The following is a 21,856-nucleotide window of genomic DNA, read 5'->3' as shown; positions in this document are numbered from 1 at the left end:
GACTATGCTGTCCACGTGCATTGCTCGCCAGGCCATCCCAATCGTCGCCTGCTTTTCCCTGCCATGGTCCTCCATCTGCCCGAGTGGCGACCTAGTTCTGGGCTTTCCGTAGCTGTCCGCGTCCAGTCCCTGCTGTCGGAACTGGGGTCATTCCCTCTTCTGCCTCCCTTCTGGGTCCGTGCACCTACACCTCCCTGGTGTTTGTCCCGGCCGTCCGTCCGTCTGGACTTGGCACAGGGACCCAAGGACTCGGTTCCGCCTGTGGCCCTCCGTCGCCGTTTTCTTGCACTCCTCGCCTCATTTTCGGACTGTGAGACTGTCTACACTGATGGTTCCCTGGTTGATGGTCACACTGCTTACGCTTTTGCTCACGCTGCCCATGTTGAGCAGCGCTCCTTGCCGGCTGGCTGCAGTATTTTTACTGCAGATCTGGTGGCCATATTGCTCGCTCTTGAGCGTATGCGTTTCTGCTCAGGTAGGTCCATCGTCATCTGCAGTGACTCCCTGAGCAGCCTTCAGGCCATCGACCGCTGCTATCCCTCTTCTCCTCTGGTGTCCTCTATTCAGGAGTCTGTTTCCGCCGTTGCTCGTTCTGGTCGTTCGGTGGTCTTGGTTTGGACGCCAGGTCATGTTGGCATCCCGGGGAACGAACGTGTTGACAGGCTGGCCAAAGGGGCGATCGACGCCCCAGCTTTGGAAATCGGCCTCACGGCTCACGATCAGCAGCTGGTGTTGCGCCGTAAGGTGCTTGGGATGTGGTCTGCTGAGTGGCGAGGCATGACAGCGCCTAATAAACTGTGGGCTGTCAAGGAGACGACTGATTTGTGGCGCTCCTCCCTGCGGTCTTCTCGCAGGGACTCTGTTATCCTGTGTCGGCTCCGCATCGGCCATACATACCTGACGCACGGCCATCTTTTGCGTCAGGAGGGTCCCCCCCTGTGTCGGTGTGGGTCCCGGCTGACGGTCGCCCACATTTTATTGGAGTGTCCCCGACTGCGCACCCTCCAGCAGTCTTTTAATCTCCTGGGCACTTTGCCTTTGGTTTTAAGCGACAATGCCTCCGTGGCTGATGACGTTTTACATTTTATCCGTGGTAGTCCTTTTTATGGTTCCATTTAGGGAGGTCCTGCTCCTTTCCCTTTGTGTGTCTCTTGTCCTCGAGTCTCTCGTATTTGGTTGCAGGTTTTAGTGTGTAGTAAGATGGTTGACTCTTTCCCTTTTTTGTAGTCGTGGTCAGTCGACCAGTCTCCGGCCGTCTTCTTTTCTTCTGTTTCTCTTTGTCTGGTGTTCATCTGTACTCTTCGTGTCTGTAGTGTTCGTTACTGCATTTGTGTTCTTTTAAGGCCTGGGGGGAGTCTCCTTCCCCTTGGGGTTTTACCTGCTTCGTGCATTTATGTCTCGCCTGTTTTTGGAATGGGGGACTGATGACCTTAGCTGTTTAGTCCCCCTTAAACATCCCAACAACCACCACCACCACCACCTTAACACTTGAGGCTTGATGCCTGGAGAACATGGCTGTGTGTGTGTGTGTGTGTGTGTGTGTGTGTGTGTGTGTGTGTGTGAGAGAGAGAGAGAGAGAGAGAGAGAATTTTTGTATGAATGTGTGTGGGTTTTCTGCACTTACGAAGTAGGACTGCGTCCAAAAGCTGAGATATTTCTAGCATTCCTTTTCATCAAGTTTGTTTGCAACTCGATGCCACCTATCTGGTGAATCTATATATCATTTCTATATTGCTGCAGTTCTTAGGTATTATTGAGAAAGCTTTGTACATTGGTACATTGCAATTTTCAATTGATATGAACTGTTCACTGTGGTATTAACTCCTAGAAAAATGAAATTTCATGCTTTTGATACATTTGCAAAAGATTAGTGCAGCATAGTAATGTCTTCATCCAGAGATTACTTTTACAATGATATATGAATTTACATGTTTGGTTTCTGAAGCAGGAGAAGTACAACATTGGCCATTACTTAATTTAAAAATACGGTACTTGAAGCTCTTGAGAAGGATGTCTCTGTCATAGGCATACTCTAAGGCTTGTCTCAGATCTTTAACTCTATTGACCATAAAATACTACTGCAATCAGATTCACGAACAATGGCAGTACATGCAGGTCGAGGTGCAGACTATGATTTCGTTGTTGTTGGTTACAAACGACAGTTGTGGGACACACTTATATATTATTTGTGCTTGAAGAAAGCATGCACCTTGGAAATTGTGCCTCCCATTTAGTTAAGTAGAATTTGTTGCTTCCATCACTATCAGCGATGACGAGTAACAGAGAATGGAATAAAAATTTACTAATCTCTTACTAAAATCAAGTTTAATGCTTGCATTGGCTGCAGCATTCACAGCAGAGCATTCAGAACACTAATGAATGCTCACTGGCTGTCAGAGAACATGTGACATAGGTGCATAAAACAAACCTAAACTCAACTGCCATCATTTGTGACTCAAGTAACAAACAAGCTAGAAGCACTAGGTGTAAAAGGAATAACAAATGAATGGTTCCAGTCTTACCTAGCAAACAGAGTACAAAAAGGTAGAGATGGTTCACACATTTGCTGATGATAAATTTTTAATAAAATAATTGTCAGACAAGAAACCCATAAGCATAGGTGTTCCTCAGGGCAGTTACTGGGCCCAAAATTCTGTTATTAATGTATCAATGACTTTCTAGACAATACAAGATATGGAGAAAAATTTATTTTTACTTATGACAGCAACATCATAGTCACTGATAAAACACCAAAACTCCTAGTAGAGAAAGCGTATGAAACAATCAGTGGTGTTTACAATTGGACAGAATGTAATAAATCAGCATTGAACATAAAGAAAATGAACAGTGTGCACTTCAGCACAAAGAGGGACACAATTCTGTAACAGTAAGTGCACATGACAAATCTACCAGGTGTAGAAATATGAAACTGGAATTACCCTATAGGTGTTTCCTGTAATGGCAGACGACAAATGTCGGCACACAGTAACCCAAGTTCCATACATCAGTATCTGTTTCAAACTCGTTAACATGTCGAATTTTGTGCCTACAAACTACTATTTGCTGACAGCGTTGGTTTTCTGTTATCATTTGAAGAAAACTGCAGCATAATCACATCGAATGCTTGTTGAAGCTTTTGACGAGTATGCTCTTGAGAAAACACAGTATTTTGAGTGGTTCAAAAAATTCAGATGTGGGGATTTTGATGTGAGAGATGACAAGCATGGGAAACCACTGAAAAGGTTGAGAGACAACGAATTGCAAACCTTATTGGATGATGATGATACTCAAACTCAACAGGAACTCGCTGAACAATTTAATGTGATGCAGAAAGCCATTTCTCTTTGGTTGAAAGCTATGGGGAAAAAAATGAAATGATCGTATGGCATTTATTGACCGGGATATCTACTTTAGGGTTCAGTCGCCATATTGCAAGTCTTTTTTATTTGATGCCACTTCGGCGATTGCTATGGAGGCGGACAGCTATGGGAAAGGTGCAGAAAGTGGGAGAATGGGTTCTGAATGAGCTGAATGAAAGACAGCAAGCAGATCAAAGGACCACTTGTGAAATGCTGCTCACCAGATACAAAAGAAAATCACTTCTCCATCGAATAGTGACAGGTGATGAAAAATGGATATATTTTGAGAATCCTAAGCACTGTAAATCACGGGTGAATCCAGGCATACCATCGACATCTACTGCAAGATCAAATCGCTTTGGAAAGAAGACAATGCTCTGTGTTTGATGGGATCAGAAGGGTGTAATCTATTATGAGTTGTTAAAACCTGGTGAAACTGTTAACACTGATCGCTACCAAGAGCAAATGATTGATTTAAATTGAGCGTTACGTAAAAAAGGACCGGAATATAGAAAACAGCAACACGAAGTCATATTGCCCCGTCACACGCAGCAAAATGGGTCAGGGAAACAATCAAGGCATTCAGTTGGGAAATACCAGGGCATGTGGTTTATTCTCCTGACTTGGTTCTGTCCATCATCTATTTGCATCACTGGGACATGCTCTCGCTGAACAGCACTTCAATTGATATGAAAATGTACGAAAATGGCTCGCTGACTGGTTCGCTTCAAAAGAAGAACTGGCTTTTTTGCATTCTTAGCCTGCCAAATAGGGGAGAAAAGTTTAAATAACAATGGAGATAATTTTGAATAAAATATTGTTTATCAGTTTCAAACAACATACTTTCAGTTATTGCAACCAAATTGTGGTTTCATGCGTCTACATCTGGTATAGACTGTGTGACAAACACAGAGTTTCTAGGGATGAATATTGATTGTCAGTTAACATGGAATGAACACACAAAGGTGCCGCTAAGAAGAATTTCACCAGCATGTTTTGCTCCTAGGGCTCTAGCGTCAGTTCGTAACAGCCAGTGTCTTGTGATGACATGCTCTTCCCATGCGGACTCAGTTCTTAGTTATAGGATTCTTTTCTGGGGATTGAAGGCACAAAACATGGACACCATTCTTATACCGCAGAAAAGGCAGTATGAATAATAACCAGAAGTAATAGTTGGGCTCGTTGTAAAAAGCTGTTTAATAAACTGGGTATCCCTCCTGCACCAGTGTGTTGTGCACATCAGGAGAAACATTACTAAATCAATACCAGTTTTATGCATAATCATGGAACAAAAGACAATTCAGGCTTACATTTACAAAAGAAAAACAAACAAAAACTCAAAATAGCATTTTTGTATGAAGGAGTAAGATTGTACAATAAATTGCCCAAGGAGATGAAAAGATTACGAAAATACAAATATTTAAAAGGCAGCTAAAATGATTTTCATAAGTAATCCAAACTACACAATCAAAGTTTGCTTAGAGGATTCAGAGTAGTAAATGGTTAATAATGAAAGGGGAAAAGAACAACTTGTCAAGTACAATGCTTTTGTAAGAAAATCATGCGCCAAGATTCAATAGGAGTTGATAGTAATGTCTTCACTCTTCTGAGGTCCACATTTCTTTCACCACGGGGGGGGATGTTGATTCAGTTTTTCAGGTAGCCTGAGGGGAGGACGTGAACCTACATGGGGAATAGTGGCACTTTTATGGACCTGGAATCTGTTTTCTGAACAGACTAGAGTTAGTCCGAGGAGCATAGCAGCATGTTCATGGTTTAGGAGCTGCCAGTGGGTGTCCTCGATTTGCGCAGTGATCAAAATCAAAACTGTGTTTATATTATAAGTTATATGGAGCACATTGTGTGTAAATCAGTAACATTCTACAATAAAGACCAACTGAACTGGGCAGTGCATTTGTTAAGACGCTGGCCTCATATTTGTGAGGATGGAGTTTGCTCTGTCTGGCCAACTTCATTCAGGTTTTCCTGAATCATTTGAAGCCAATACCAGGATTGTTCCTTCATCAAGGCATGACCTATCACCTTTCCTATCCTCAAAAAAACATACTTATTGCTTCTGTGTAAGTGTATGTTTTTGAGCTATTTATTTTCACAAACCCTTTATCATTGTAAGGTGATCCATGGAGGAATAAATATATAAATCAATAAATAAAACAAATAAATGCATGGTAAAGTTGTGACAGAATGTAAATAATTCACAAGTTAAGAAGACCACTCACCAAATAGGTAGAGTATTGAGTCATCAAAAAACACACACACACAAGAGAACAATGCCAGGACTGGATTTTGGCTGGTGGACTAGTGTTCAGTGCGTAGAGGGGGTGCGAGGTAGGAGGCAGGAAGTGTGATTGGGGATGGGTCACTAGAATCTCGGAGGGAGCAACAGGTTTGCTGGCTAGGAGTGTGGGAGGCAGGGGTAGCAGGTGCATGGGCTAGGCATGTGATGTTCAGCTGGTGAGGTGTGGCACATAATGAAGGTGACTTGGAGGCTTGGGTTGGAACTGTTGGTTGTATATATGAGAGAGAGAGAGAGAGAGAGAGAGAGAGAGAGAGAGAGAGAGCGAAGTATAAACTTATATAGTGACTGCAGGTTATGTTTGCTGATTGATAGTAGAAGTTACTGATTTATTAGCAGCCAACAGCCTTATATTTCAGATTTATAAGTAGTTGTTGATCTGTTGCTATAGCAGTTCAGAGATAGTAGTGGACTACTTCATCACAACTAGTGATGATCTCTGATACACTAAATTGTTATTGTCACTGTATTTAATATTTTCACTTCGCATTATACTTCTCCATGGATTATCTGGAACATTTTATTAATTGAAGAAATCTTTTTCCCATTAGGTAAATTTCAGTTTTCCAGAAAAATAAATCTTCAAATATAAATCAAATATCCACTGAATATTGTTGAAGAGTTCACAGTCATATCTCTGGTAAAGTCAGTCTCACTGATCTCTTTAACTAAACACCCATTATTTAATATCTCACAAACTTTGAGGTGCCACGAAATGTTCCGGACTCTGAGAAGAGAGGATAAAGGTAATACTACTTTCATCTGGCGGTGTATTGGGGTCGGCAAAATATTGATCTGTTATATCGGCCAGGGACACAGCTTCCTGCTAGTGCTGGTACAAGACCCACCACAAATCTTACAAAATAAACAGTAGCAGGGAAAGAAGCAAAAATATACCCCAATGGGGAACCCCATAAGCCCAGTTATAGTGAATTCCTTTACGGAAAAATTCGAGGAGAAGGTATTGGAAACTGCCAACAAAAAACTGAATATTTGGCTCTGGTACATAGAGGATACGTTTGTTTTGTGTAGGCGTGGGAGGGAGTAACTAAGTTGTTTTCACAAGCATCTCAATGGAATTAATTCGAAGATACAGTTTACCATGGAGGAGGAGGAGTAGGAGGAAGAGGAGGAGGCAGGCAGAGAGAAGATTAAATTTTCTTGATGCGCTGGTTTTCAAGAAATAATGTGGTATCTTAGGCCACACATTTTACTGAAAACCCATGCACACAGGCTGTTACCTACAACAGGACTCGAACCACCATCCATAACAAAAGCAAGGCATCGTAAAAACATTGACAGATAGAGCAAGGAACATTTGTGAACCAGAGCTGCTTAACACAGAATTAGAAAACCTCACCAATGCATCCCTTAAGAATGGTTATTTGGCCACTAAGGTAAAATGAACATTATGACCACCATACAAAAATCTTAGTGATGCCCAAGTGCCTGTGAATTGAAAGTTTTCTTGGCTTTTGTTAAGAACATTACTGAACAAACAGGAAAAATCTTGACAAAACATAACATTGTGGTAATCTACGAACCCACCTGGAAGATACACGTTCACCTAAAACTGACAAAGAGTGCTCACAAACTGCTGCAAAAAAACAGGAATTTATAGGATTCTGGGCACTTATTGGGAAATGTACCGAAGTACTACAAAAACAATGATAAAAAGAGACCAGCAGAGCACTAATGCAACTGTAGAAGGGGAGAGATTGACAGATCATCTGTTGTGGAACATGCTGTGCAGCCAGGAGACCACTTCATTCATTTGATAGGACTCAAGTACTGGTAGGCACAAGCAGATACCATGAAAGACTGTACAGAGTGGACATAAAGATTGTTAAACACCGCAGGAATTTCAATAGGAAGGAGGAGGGCATAAAATTGAATGACATCTGGATCCCAGTGCTGAAGAAGATGGGGTGATAGCAACAGCAGATGACAACAACCGGCTACAACCATTTATGCTCGGGTATTCAAAGCATGTGACATCACACCACTGTGTGGGAACATGCATAAATGAATTTTGATGCTGTCGGTAATGATCCAGTGTGTGAATCGGACACTCGAAGCTATGACCCCTATTGAAAGTGTCCTCTGCAAATGGAGGTGAAACATTTGGTTTCAATGTGAAATCCATTCAACCACTTCATAATAGCCTGGAACATTTTATTAATCAAAGAAATCTTTTCCCATTAGGTAAATTTCAGTTTTTCAGAAAAATAAATCTTCAAATATAAATCAAATATCCACTGAATATTGTTGAAGAGTTCAAAATATTTTTTGCATATTATCATTATACACAACACTGCCACACATAAAGACATTAAAGTTAATTGAAATTGTTGTGTAACCAAATAAGCTAGACATGAACTGAATACAGAACATAATTCCAACATTCATCCTTTCATTTTCTTACAGTATTTCTTTACTTGTCTTCATTGTCATTGTAGAGGCTGATTTGTTGCATTGAGCTGTCTTCTGTCATGACAGCTGTCAACTCAGCAACACTGGTGTCCAGTGATGCTATTTGCCGTTTCACATGAAGACTTGAGGTTCTGCATCTGCCAGTCCCCACGATGAACATGAAACAGTCAGAACAAACCAAAACACACATCCTTAGTATCATGTATTAATGGGAAAATACATGAAGAATTATAATAATGCTTTTAATACTTGTCACTATTTATTGTGACATGTATCATGTGGTGGAAAAGATAATGTCTGATGTAGCATACATAATAAATACTGTATCATCAAAAACTATCTCTGCATTTGCATGAAATGATTTAGGAAAATCATGGGAAATCTAAATTAAGATTCTTGACAGAGCACGAAACTCCAACCTGCTAAATCACTGCACACGTCATATACACTTGTAAATAGCTTCAGGACCATGACTATGACCATACTGCCAGGCCTCTGTTACATCCCTGTCTTCACTTCTGCCTGTCTGAAAAACTGTTATATTGTAATATCACGTGCCATCGCACCCTCAGAAATCGGTAAACTTCATCAGCTATGCTCAACCATTTCCATGACTTGTTGACAGTGGAGCTGTGTTTGGGGTTCTCATTACATGAATGAATTCTTTTGGGCATCCCCAGGGATAAAATTACAAAGGTTTGAGGCTCATTAATTTGCAGGCAATGAAACTGCTCTTTTGCACCTGCCATTTTAGATACCAGCCTTTACATGTCAAAGAATCCACTGGAAATGTGATCAAGTCTTATCGTGAAGGTACCGTATAATTTGTTCTTATTACCTGGCACATGTAATCATGTGAGATGATGCAGTGGTAAGACATTTTTCATGCACATATGGCCCCTAGATAAGTCCAAGTATTTTTGATACACACTGTTAGGCTGCCAGAATCTGTGTGGCAGTTGGGATTGAGACTAAAGCTATTAGAAAACACTTTTTTGTGTCTCAATGAATGTTAATTGCATTTCTTACACACCTCTCACCACTTTGAAGAAAGTCATGTTACATGTGAGCTTCATGATTTCCATATTTGTGTTAACATGGTTTTTGGAGTAGCTTTAATGCATTGAATATTAGCATTCAGTATTGTGCTGATGTTAAGTGATTGGAACAACTTAGATCTACTGTCCAGTACATTTTCAAACAATGGAAAATCCAGCACGGAGTAAGAGCAGTATTGCTACTCACTATATCAAGAAAATGTTGAGTTGCAGACAAACACACAAAAAGACTGCCATACATGTTGAGCTTTCAGCCAAAATGCCTTTCTCTAAAGTAGACAGCACACACACACACACACACACACACACACACACACACACACACGACCACTTTCTCTGACCACTGAGGCCGGCCTCAGTAGTCAGAGACAGCGGTCATGTGTGTGAGTTGTGCTTGCGTGAATGCGTGTGTTTTCTATGAGGAGAAGGCCTTTTTCCAAAAGCTCAACATGTATGGCAGTCTTTTTGTTGTGTCTGCCTGCTACCCGATAACTCCACTCTGTGGCCGGTAGCAATCTTTCCTTTTCGTAATATTGCCCAGTACATTTTCCTGCATCTAATCAAGATAAACTTTGTTAGCCACTGTGCAACATTTGGCATTGAGTTGTTAGTGTTATTAATATATATTTTCTTTCCTATACAATTTACAAGTAATGAAGGAGAAAATGGCACTATGCGTACCTATGTGTGTGCCATAATTCTGTTACTTTTTCTGTATGATCTCTAAGAAATATTTATGATGAAAGTAGTAGAAGAATTTTTAAATTTGTATTGTATGATTTCCTAAACCTATGCACCTATTTGTTACAAGAAAGTCATTATCTTTCATCCAAGGATATCCACTGATCTCTAGTGAATATATCATGCCAAATTATAGACAGATACCTGTCAAGTATACACATAACTTATCTTACAATACCATTGTGGAGGACTACTTTATTTTGGCGCTGTCACTCTTTTTTGGTCTAACATATCCCTTTCTTTGTGCATTTGTCGATATGTTCATGTCAGGGTGACCTCAACAGAGGGGGGCAAAAATGAACAAACTGAACAACAATTCAGTTGAGGAGCTGCTTATCTTTGCCTTTTGAAGCTGAATTTGCATTATCCATACAAATTGGTTATTAAAAATTTGGCCTGTTTGATTGCTAGCTTATGAAATAAGACTGCATTCAAGAAATTATTGCTTTTGTGAAGCTCTATGCAGATTTATGCTTTTCCTGAATTCTGTTTGTAAATGCATAGTTCCGGTAGCCAAGACATTTATAAATGTATAAACAAATAACAGTTTAAATGGTATGATAGAGTGATGCAGAGAGTCCTCATTGTAGGTAAAAGGAAGCAAGCCTACTGTTAATAAATGATGCAAATAAGGAAGATTAGGGCTTGACATCTTATTGATAATGGATTCATTGGAGACAGAGCTGAAGTTTTGATGGCCAAGAATGGAAACGGCAATAGTGAATGTTCTTTACAAAGGAGCTACCCCACCTTCAGTGGCTTATGGACACTAAGAAAGAGCTAAATGTGGGTGGCTGAGCTGATACTTGAATCTCACGTATTCCAAATGCAAGTCCAGTGACCTGAGCACTGCTCCATCTTGATCAGTGGAAGACATATGTTAATATCAATGCTGAATGTCTTTACAATAATTCCTTATACCTTTGCAGTGCTATGTTTAATATATACATAGGGGACAATATTGTTTTTGCCAGGTAAAGATCATGCACAAGATGTGACCAGTTTCCATCACCATTATCATCCAACTGTGCTAGTAATCTCCTGTAGCTTCCTCATTATATAATGGCACAAGCAGGAACAACAGTTTCACTGTCACAAATGAAAGTAGGATCAATCTTGAGCAGCTTTTCCCAACACTATTTTTATACAAATAACGAGTCATGTATATAATTCATGTATATACCAGAGTTGGTTGAAAGTACTCCAGACAATTGTGAGTTATGCTTTTATGATACCTCTTTCCATCCTTACCGTCAGCCATAGGGATGCTTAGGGATGTCTTACTATCATAGTATTTTTTTCCGGTGATACATACAGAGGGGTCCAAAAAAATGTATCCACTGTTTAAAAGTCCGTAACTGGCAAACTAGTTGACGGAGTTGTCTCATCTTTGGTAGTGTAATAGTTTGTAGTTCCGGCAATTGCCACACAAACATTGTATTGCGTTGTTTTGTTTTATTTTGTTTTGTTAGATGACAGTCACCAGGTAGTCAGTGTTTTGTTCTTAGTTGCACCTAGTTACTCGAGTAAACATGGGTGGCACAAGGCTTACAATCAATGAAAGAAAGTCAGTTTTGAAGTGGTATTTTATGTACGAAAACATTAATGAGGTTCAACGGCAATGGCAAAATGAGTATCTAACAGAGCCACCGACACGTTTAACTATTCGTAACATTCGAGACAAATTTGAAGCCTAAGGCTGTGTTAAAGATGTACATAAACAACGATCTGGACAACCTGTAACAGTAACAAGTCCAGTTAACTCCCAATGTGTGTTACAACAATTCACTCGCTCACCACAGAACTCTATGAGACAGTGTGCCCGTGAAACTGGAGTGAGTCGCTCAAGTATTCAGCAAATTTTGAAGACAGCAAAGTGGAAGTGCTACATCCCACAATTGCTACACGCAATGAACGAGGATGACCCAGATTGTAGAATGGAGTACTGCGAGTGGTTTACTAACATGGTGCGCAACGATGAAGAGTTTGCAGAGATGATTGTGTGGTCTGATGAGGCACAGTTCAAACTCAGTGGTACAGTAAATCGCCACAGTTGCATCTGAATGTCCATGTAGACAAAGCCATGAATTTGCCAGGAGTAAATGTGAGTTGTGGGTTGTCTTACCGGGGCATGATTGGGCCATTCTTCTTTGACTGTGCAGTTACCGGTGAGGTGTACTTTCAGAAGCTTCAGACATCCATTTTACCTGCCATCCGAGACTTGTATGGAGACAGAAGAGTTTACTTTCAACAAGATGGTGCCCCAGCCCACTACCAAAATCGTGTTAGGGTGTATCTCGACGAAAATCTACTAGGAAGATGGATAGGCCGTAGAGGTGCTGTGGAGTATCCACCACATTCCCCAGACCTATCTCCTCTGGGGAAAACTTAAGGATGTCATTTATCGATAAAAGCCACGCACATTGGATGAACTTCGAGAATCCATCGTACATTCATGTACAAATATCCAACTGAAAACATTGCAGTCAGTAGTTCTGCTGCAGTTCGGTGGCATCGTTTGTGTGTAGATGTTAATGGTGACCATTTCGAACACCTGCAGTGATATCTTTAAGTTGGACTTTAAGCTACACTTTCACCAAAAATGAGACAACTCCGTTAATTAGTTTGCAAGTTATGGATCTTTAAACAGTGGATACATTTTGTTGGACCCCTCTGTATATCAAGTTTTGTAGAAATTGCTTCATTTGTTACAGAGAGATGCTGATATGGCACTGACTTTGCACTCTCCACTCCGCACACTCCACCTCCAAGGGGTGTATATTTACTAGGACTGTAATCTATGAGTCGAGTGACCCCAAAGGCTATGTGTTTGGTACTAATAACAGTCATCATCAAATATATTTTTACATGTCATGGTTTTTCACTCTCACACATGCCCATGAGAGATTGTAGGTTATTAGCCTCTCAGTATTTTTATATAAATAATGAGTTTACACACACACACACACACACACACACACACATACACATACACATATATATATATATATATATATATATATATATATATATATATATATATTGGTTGAAATTGTTCCAGATGTTCCTGAGTTATGCTGCCATGTCATCCCTTTTCTAACCCCACCCCTATGGGAGGTGTGTGGTTATAACCAAATCTTCCCGGGTGTAGACAACATCTTGCCAAAGTTTCATTGCATTTGGATAAACATTATAGCAATGCACAGAAAACAAACAAATAAACAAATATTCATTTTTATATATTAGGTATAGAGGAAGTTTTATGGGTTCTCCAGAAACAGATGTGAAAATTGTTATAAGATAGTTTAACTCTGATTTCTCAATAGGTCATGTGATGGAGGACATGCAATTTTTAAAGATAAGATAAAAATAAAAAAATTTACTGACTTCATAAGAATATGTCTTTTGATCCTGAAGTGTTAAATGGAAGGAACCAGTTTAACTGCAAAAGAAGTAGATTAATTTTCAGAGAGATGGAAGAAGATTTCTCTTTGAAGTTTAGGAATTAAACACTCAGCCTACACATATATTTTCAATAACAAAAGAAAATATCTTGGAGCAGTTCAGTTACCTCATAAATTACATACAGATGACTTTGTGGTTCCAAACTTTTAGTTAAACTGTTTTCATTATGTTTCAGAAAAAGAAACTTTCTTTGGGGATGAAGGATCTGCAGTCAGACCTTGATGCCAAGAAGGAACCTATTGATTTTGTTTTAGAAGATTGTAACACCTCTTGTTCCAAGCGTTTAAATTTTCTAGATAATGTTCTACAGGATCTGTTAGGTTCATAACATGTAATATTGATTTTCGATGTTCACTTAGTTATAGAGAAAGACCTAATACTTTTGTAATGCTGTTTATCTGAGGAAGTAGCCTAAGCTTGTTTGGTTATGTTATTGATTGAAACATATCTTTGCTAATATTTTTACAGAGCCATCTGGAAGATTTTCTTACATGTCTTTTAGAGAAACAACTTTGTAAATTAGATCTCATGATGAATTTTGATTAATGTTTCTATTGTACCAGTCAGTTTTTGTGTATGTTGTAACACTGACCATAAAAGTTACAACTTTCAAGCATAAAATCTGAATGATGACTCTTGCCCCTTCAGTGAATGAGTACAACTGTCTATGCTTTAATCAGAAGTGTTAGTACTGCGTGAGCAGTGCTTACATATAAGAGATATTTAAGGTAGATGTCTGTAAAGATATCATAGAAACTTCTAAATGTTAGTTCTTGTCACAGTATTCTATTGGTAAATCAATTTTTCATATAATTACACAGTATTTATATGTTGTCATTAAAACTGACTTTGTACGATTGTCTGTACACACAATGCAGGTTTAAAATGTCTTAGACCAACTCACAGGAAACACATTCAACTGTGAGACTTAAAATCTACTGGCTAATGAATTTCCTGTGGTCATTTTACTACTGTATTCAAATATTGCTGCCACTCTATTTTTGGTAAAAAAAAAGCAACAGCTTGATTAGCTGTTTGTTGTTGACCAGAGAATGTTCAATTATTTACAATTTGAATCATAAACAACAGCATACATTTTTGACCAGCAGAGCTCAGGGCTTTGGTTTTCCTTACTATGGGGATTTGACCAGAAAGCACGATATGGTCTTTCACATTACTTGTTGTTGTTATTCCATATTTTATGATCTTCCTACTGTGTGATATTAATTTGTTACATGGTTGTATGTGCATGTAAAGGGAAGTTCAGCCAAATTTGTGCATATAGGAAACACTTGTACTATGAAACTTTCCTTTTTAATAAGGAAGTGTCACTTAACTTTTTTTTTCCTAGTCCATTCAAAGGAGAATGTTTTGTGTTCAAAATGATGGCCTACAATTTATTAATTATTAGGTGTGTAGAAATTGTGTATTGGTAATGAAGACATGTCATTTATCCTGCATGATGTAATGCACTCTTATAACGATGAGTATCTTAACAAAATATGACCTGATATATAAGACTGATTAGGTTTAGTTTACAAAAAATTTTCTAATTTTGTAATATTATATTATTGTCTTCTAAACATTGTTCAAGAGTTTATTTATGTTATAGTGATGCATGTTGAAATAAAATGCACAGTCTCTGTAAAGTGAATGCTTATAAAGCCCTAAGAAATGAATAATAAAATACAATTTTAAAGACTGGTGAAAGTTAAGTAATGATCCTACCTCAATATATAACATAAAACTAGGTAATATAAAAGTCAGACATAAACAGTAATTATTATCTTATAATGCTTATAGTGTCTACAAAAGCCTAAAAATTTGAGGATTAATAAAATGTAACCCCTCTTTTATTTTGTGTTGTAGGATTTTTAAAAAAAATCTTTAGAGCATAAAGAAATAGGAAATTTTCCTCAGTCCTGTGAAATGGTCACAGAGCTGTATCATTTCTTGTTCAATCTTGATTTAAGCAATAAACTTTTAGCATGTATAATGCAAAACTGCTTCTGGAACATTTATGCAGATTTAGGATAGTCAAATAATTCTGTGTCCCTGGAAAATGTGAGTGAATCAAACATTATGTAACTCTGTCAAAGGAAAATTTTGTTCAGAAAGCCGTAAAATTACAAGGGGAGAGAATGGCTGCCCAGTACTTTCCCTTCAGGTGGCAAGTTTCTGAAAGCTGTTGACTGATGCATGTAAAAATAGAAATAGATTTTCTAGCTTTGAGAACCATTAATTTCACCCTTAGGGAGGAGACAGGGATAGACTGGCGAAGGGACATGTCATTGTGAGGGCAAATGGAGACAAAGATAAAATAGAAGGCACCAGAGAGAATAGGGAATGTGCCTGCAGTAGAATGTGATTTACCAATTTTTAATACACTAATTATTCATTAAGGGCAAGCTGGAGTTCTACCATCATAATTATTTTTATAGATTTTGAACTAACAGGAACATTCACCACCTCAAAGGAAACTATCACTGCTCTGTTGGTGCCCAAACAATAGGGAGGAGCATTGCTATCACACACAAACTTATCTCCTAGGGGACACAGCCATATTGTAGGTACCTTCAGTGTTGCGCCGGGCTGGAGCGTATGTGCACTTGTGACACTGGGGGCTATGCCGGTCGTATTGTAGTTAGTGACAGAGCCTCTGAAGCCAGACAGGCCTCAGCAGAGGGGTCTCACGAAAGCGTCCCATAAACTCTGGGAAGGGATGGTGCCCCCCCACCCCATGGGATTTCCACCAAAAGTGACTGGTTTTAGGTTCTCAGTAGCAAAAACTACTTGTGTCAGTCTTAACTGTACTTGTGTCGGTCTTAACTATGGTCGTCAACATTTTAACCGAGCAGAGCACAGTGGGGACAATATTTTAAATTTTAAGAATGATGTGAGCTTTTTGAGTCTACTATTTGACACACAATTAACATGCATCCCACACCCAAAAGACTTGCAAAGAAAGAGCATGAAATCATTGAATATTTTGAAATGGCTCATCAGAAAGGCATAGAAAGCTGACCGGTTCTGCTTCCTGCAGTTTTATAGGACATTTGTCAGGTCATGATTAAATGTGGTGTGGTTAATAGATCAGCATGTGCTTTCTACCTCAAGATGTTAGATGCTGTCCACCGTGAGGGCAATCGGGTATCAACTGAAGCCTATTGGACCAGCCCAGTTCAGAGTCCGTGTGCAGAGTGTGGTGTACCACCACTCCAGGTTCAGCGGTACTTCTTTCTGGCACGATAGGCCCTGCCTCAGACTTTAGCATTTACTGTGGCAGTCCACTCCAACTTTGAGTTGCTGTTCTAGAATTGGCCCACTGCATCTAAGCCTTTTGGGATCTGCGTTACCAACGTGGATGTATTAGACCTTTGAATAAGTATACAGAGATGAAACAAATTGCCACCTTGGCATCTTCAGTGCCCCAAAGTGATTTTAAGCTTGATGCAGTACAAGAAAACGTGCACTCCTGAGTACATTTTTTGCAAATATGTTTTCTTTGATTTTTAAGTACATACTACAGTTTAATTACTGTATATACAGATGGATCTCAGCAAGGGCATGCACTCAGTTGGTCAGCAGTTTTCCCTGATTGGGCTTTCCAAGTATAACTTCTAGAGCAATTTATGAATTATTGTGTGGAGTTATATCACATTATGATGGCACTGGAGTGGATTTAAGACATCCCAGTACAAAATTTCTCATCTGTTCTGACTCACTCAATGCGCTACAAGTGGTCAACCAAGTGTGTCTGGTAGACCAGTTGAGTGAGATCATTTATGACACCTTACAGTGGATCCAACACCGAGACAAGGAGGGAGTCATTTGCTGTGTACCTGGACACATCAGGATACAGGGAAATGATACAGCTGACAAAGCAGTTAAAGGAGTATGTTGGCATGATGTGTATCAATATGCTGCCACTTTACTCGCAATCATCTTACTTACAGTAATTCATCAGTGTTACTGTGGCTGTCATTCTCTCTCTGTATTGTTAATTTTATTCCTGGCATCTTGGACCAGTTTCTGACTACAACCAATATCATTTTTCGTACTGCATTTTTCACAAGTATCCTTCTTTGAGAAAAGGATTTATATTGGTTAACAAAGAATTTCAGGTGAGGCTTGGTTGTCAGGTAGCATTCAGAGTTCTTTATTATCCTTGGCTGCTCAGAAGGGGCTCTAATGTATCATTAGAGGATTGCTAGTAAATTCTTTTCTCTCTCTCTCTCTCTCTCTCTCTCTCTCTGCAGGTAGATTATTTGAAAATCCTACAATGTAGTATAGTTCACTATGCATCCTTTTAAATTCTGGACGTGCATTTACCTGATTCATGGTGCAATTACCGCAATGCCCAGTACTCAAACAGTTCACACAGCCATAAACAATCCATCCCATCAGTAGTCACAGATATCATAAAACCTATTTAGAGACCTGGCAAATCCTGAATTACTGAAGAAGTGTCTGCATGGTCAGACTCAAAATCCCAATGAGTCGTTCAATAATCTTATATGGACTCGCGTACCAAAAAAAGGTTTTTGCTGGAATGAAGACACTAAAGTGTGGGGTCAGTGGTGCAGTTATTGCTTTTAATGATAGCAACATTGGTAGGGTGAAAGTGCTACAGCATATGGAAATTAATCCTGGAGCAAACTGCATCAGAGAACTTTGAACAGATGGACAAGGTTCACATTGATAAAGCAGAGTATGCAGCACAGTTGACCAATAAGGTGTCCAGAAAGAAGAAAAAACTTGAAAAAAGATCAAGAGGATGATATACAGTATGGTGCAGGGTACTTCTGAGCTACTAAAAATAAAAAATTAAGCATATATTAAGTGGGTTATAGTCTTTTGAAACTCTAGAAACCGCTCCTGAAAATTTACATTTTCTGTTGCATTTTTCCCTAAATCTCGGACACCACTTCGAGTATTCAGATTTTCAGGGAGTAATAGCTTACATATCCTAGTCTGCTGGACTAAAAGAAGAACATAATGTTATCTATAATTAAAATTGTTTGGGATAATGTACAAAAAAGTACACAAAATTTTAACTGTGTAATTAAAAAATTGTATTTCCTAAATCAGTGGCTGAAATGCAGTTATTTTAGTTCATTAGACTCAGAACATAGAGTTTAATGTCCTATAACAGTGTCATGTCAATGGCTACAGTGGTTCCTGAAATACGGGGAAGCCAAGTCACTAAATTTAACATTGTTGGGATAGGGCATTCCAACTCCCCTTAAACCTGGAAAGTTTATTGGTCAGGGGTCTACAGTATACGTCTACAGTATACTCATCCGGCTGCTCTTCGAACTACGCACGTACACTGCGAGCTTTGTGATACGTTGCATTGTCCTGTTAGTAGATGCCCTCATGCTGAGGTAAAACAAATTGCATATAGGTGTGGACATGGTCCCCAACAACAGATGCAAACTTGTGTTGATCCAGAATGACGAGATCGTCTGGGCAATGCCACGAAAACATTCCCCGAATCATAATGCTCCCTTCTCCGGCCTGGGCCCTCTCAACCATCGTTGCAGAGTTGTTCAAATGTATGTGAAAGCTTACACACTACTTAACCTAAATTATCCCAAGGACAAACACACACACCCATGCCAGAGGGAGCACTGGAACCTCCGCCGGGACCAGCCGCACAGTCCATGACTGCAGCACCTCAGACCGCTCGGCTAATCCCATGCGGCTCATTGCAGAGTGTTTGCTTCCAGATGTTTCACGCTGTACACGGCAATGACCCTCTGTCTCTCAGAGCATACAACGTGATTCGTCAGAAAAGGCCACCTGTCGCCTCTTAGCGGACATCCGGTAGTGGTACTGTTGTATAAATTATAGCCTTTGTTGTCGGTGAACAGCAGTCAGCATGGGTGCATTAACCAGGCGCCCGCTACGGAGGCCCATATGCAGCAACGTTTGCTGAACGGTCATTGGGAAGACTGTTGGAAGTCCCTTGGTTCGTCTGGGTGGTCCGCTGCACAATAGTTGCACGGCCATTCGCCCATACACATCTCCGCAGCTGTCATTCACCCCTGCCATCTATGGCCCACGGTGCGCCGCAGTTACCTCGGAGCTGGCCCCGGATAGCGCCATTTTACCGTGCACAGTATAAAATGACTCTGAGCACTTATGAGACTTAACTTCTCAGGTCATCAGTCTCCTAGAACTTAGAACTACTTAAACTTAACTAACCTAAGGACATCACACACATCCATGCCCGAGGCAGGATTCGAACCCGCGACCGTAGCGGTTGCGCGGTTCCAGACTGTAGCGCCTAGAACCGCTCGGCCATTCTGGCCGGCTGCACGGTATACCTTAGCCACGGTGGCACGCGAACATAAATCATTGTTTCCGCATTACGGCAATGACTGTACTGTTTTCTACCCTCTGCTGCCAGTGCTGTCACATGCCATCTGTGAATGGTCATTGCTCGTTAACGTCGAACATAGGCGGTGGTCACATTAATTTGACCGGACGGTGAATATATATTATGCGAGTTGTTTGACGCATTTCACGTAACATTGTATCCAAGCCTCCTGATCCTTACATTACCCTCCTTTCAAATTTCTTCATTGCATAGCCTCCTCCACTTGATTTTTCCATTCACATAAATTAAAATATTGTCTTATGTGGGGAAGTAGGAGTATGAATCGAGATGTATTATGAAATTGATTAATTATTTTTAAAAAAATGTTTTTAAAAACGGTATAAAACTAAGTACTGCGTCATTGATGGCCAGTAATCCCCATATGGGACAGTTCGGTCTCCAAGTTGCAAGTCTTTTCAGTTGATACCACATTGGGCGACTTGTGTGTCGATAATGACGAATTGATGATGGGAACAACACAACACCAAGTCCCCGAGCGGAGAAAACCTCCGACCTGGCTGGGAATAGAACGCGGGCCAGCCGGCCGCGGTGGCCGAGCAGTTCTAGGTGCTACAGTCTGGAAATGCGCGACCGATACGGTCGCAGGTTCGAATCCTGCCTCGGGCATGGGTCTGTGTGATGTCCCCTTAGGTTAGTTAGGTTTAAGTAGTTCTAAGTTCTAGGGGACTGATGACCTCAGAAGTTAAGTTCCATAGTGCTCAGAGCCATTTGAACCATTTTTCTGAATGCGGGCCCGCTGCACGGCCGAGAACACAGCTACGGAGGTAGATGGTACTGACTGCCAGTAAATGTTAGAAATGCATGGCACAATTTCTAATTAGGAAACCAATCTTGAGAACATGACATTTATATGGAAGTCCGATTGAGTAAATTGAGAGTGTACCATAATCAATAGCAAAAACTGACATGGATGAAAGTATACGATAATAGACGCAATAATGGGAGAAGGAGGGGAGTTTAACATGCCGTCGACAACAAGGTCATTACAGAGTAAGCACGAGTTCGGATTAGGGATGGATGTGGAAGGCAATGGGACGCGCCCTTTCAAAGGAACCATCCTGGCATATACTTGAAACGATTTAGAGAAATCACGGAAAACCTAAATCAAGATGGCCGGACGCGGGTTTGAACCGTTGACTTCCGAATGCGAGTCCAGTGTGCTAACCACTGCACCAGCCCGAAGAGTAGAAGCAAGAATACATTTACATCTACATCTTGAATCTACAAGCCAACTTATGGTGTGTGGCGAAGTTTATTTTCACGATTTTTCGCGAGATATACGTAGGAGGAAGAAATATATTGGTTGACTTTTCTGGGAACGAACGCTCTCGGAACTTTAACAGTAAACCACACCGTGATGCAGAATGCCTCACTTGCAGCGTGTGCCACTGAAGTTGACTAAGCATCTGCGTGAGACTTTCGCACTTATCAAATGAACCTGTAACGTAAGGTGCTGCTCTTCTTTGGAATTACTCTATTTCTTCCATCAATCCTGTCAGGAATGGATATCCTGTCAGGAATGGATCCCAGACTGACCAGCATTGGTCGAAGGAGTGTTTTGCAAGCTACTTGCTTTGTTGATGGATTACATTTCCTGGGGAGCTTTCCAATGAATCTCACTCTGGTATCTACCTTACCCGCGATTAATTTTGTGTCGTTGCTCCACTTCAAATCGCTCCATATGCATACTCCTAGATACACTATGTGATCAAAAGTATCCGGACACCTGGCTGAAAATGACTTACAAGTTCATGGCGACCTCCATGGGTAATCCTGGAATTCAGTATGGTGTTGGCCCACCCTTAGCCTCGATGACAGCTCCCACACTCGCAGGCATACGGTCAATCAGGTGCTGGAAGGTTTCTTGGGGAATGGCATCCCATTCTTCACAGAGTGCTGCACTGAGGAGAGATATCGATGTCGGTCGGTGAGGCCTAGCACAAAGTCGGCGTTCCAAAGCATCCCAAAGGTGTTCCATAAGATTCAGGTCAGGACTCTGTGCAGGCCAGTCCATTACAGGGATGTTATTGTCGTGTAATCACTCCGCCACACGCCGTGCATTATGAACAGGTGCTCG

At 40.4% G+C, this 21,856-nt stretch overlaps 1 protein-coding gene across 2 annotated transcripts in view; it reads left to right on the top strand.

Moving 5' to 3' along the window:
* The window catches only part of LOC126100211 (uncharacterized), a 66,973-nt gene extending 51,845 nt beyond the window's left edge, over window positions 1-15,128 (top strand). The window contains exon 5 of one of the 2 annotated variants that reach the window (XM_049910772.1): window positions 13,549-15,128. In XM_049910772.1, the coding sequence (XP_049766729.1) occupies window positions 13,549-13,701 (153 nt within the window). In that variant the 3' untranslated portion in view covers window positions 13,702-15,128. Of the gene's footprint in view, window positions 1-5,010; window positions 5,129-13,548 lie in introns of those variants that run through there. The other variant, XM_049910773.1, reaches the window with a different exon arrangement.
* The last annotated feature ends 6,728 nt before the right edge of the window (window positions 15,129-21,856 follow it).

This window comes from Schistocerca cancellata, chromosome 9 (genome assembly GCF_023864275.1).
Source record: "Schistocerca cancellata isolate TAMUIC-IGC-003103 chromosome 9, iqSchCanc2.1, whole genome shotgun sequence".
NCBI classification, from domain to species: Eukaryota; Metazoa; Arthropoda; class Insecta; order Orthoptera; family Acrididae; genus Schistocerca; species Schistocerca cancellata.
Note: the sequence above shows the minus strand (reverse complement) of the source record. Positions and strands in the feature narration are given on the sequence as shown.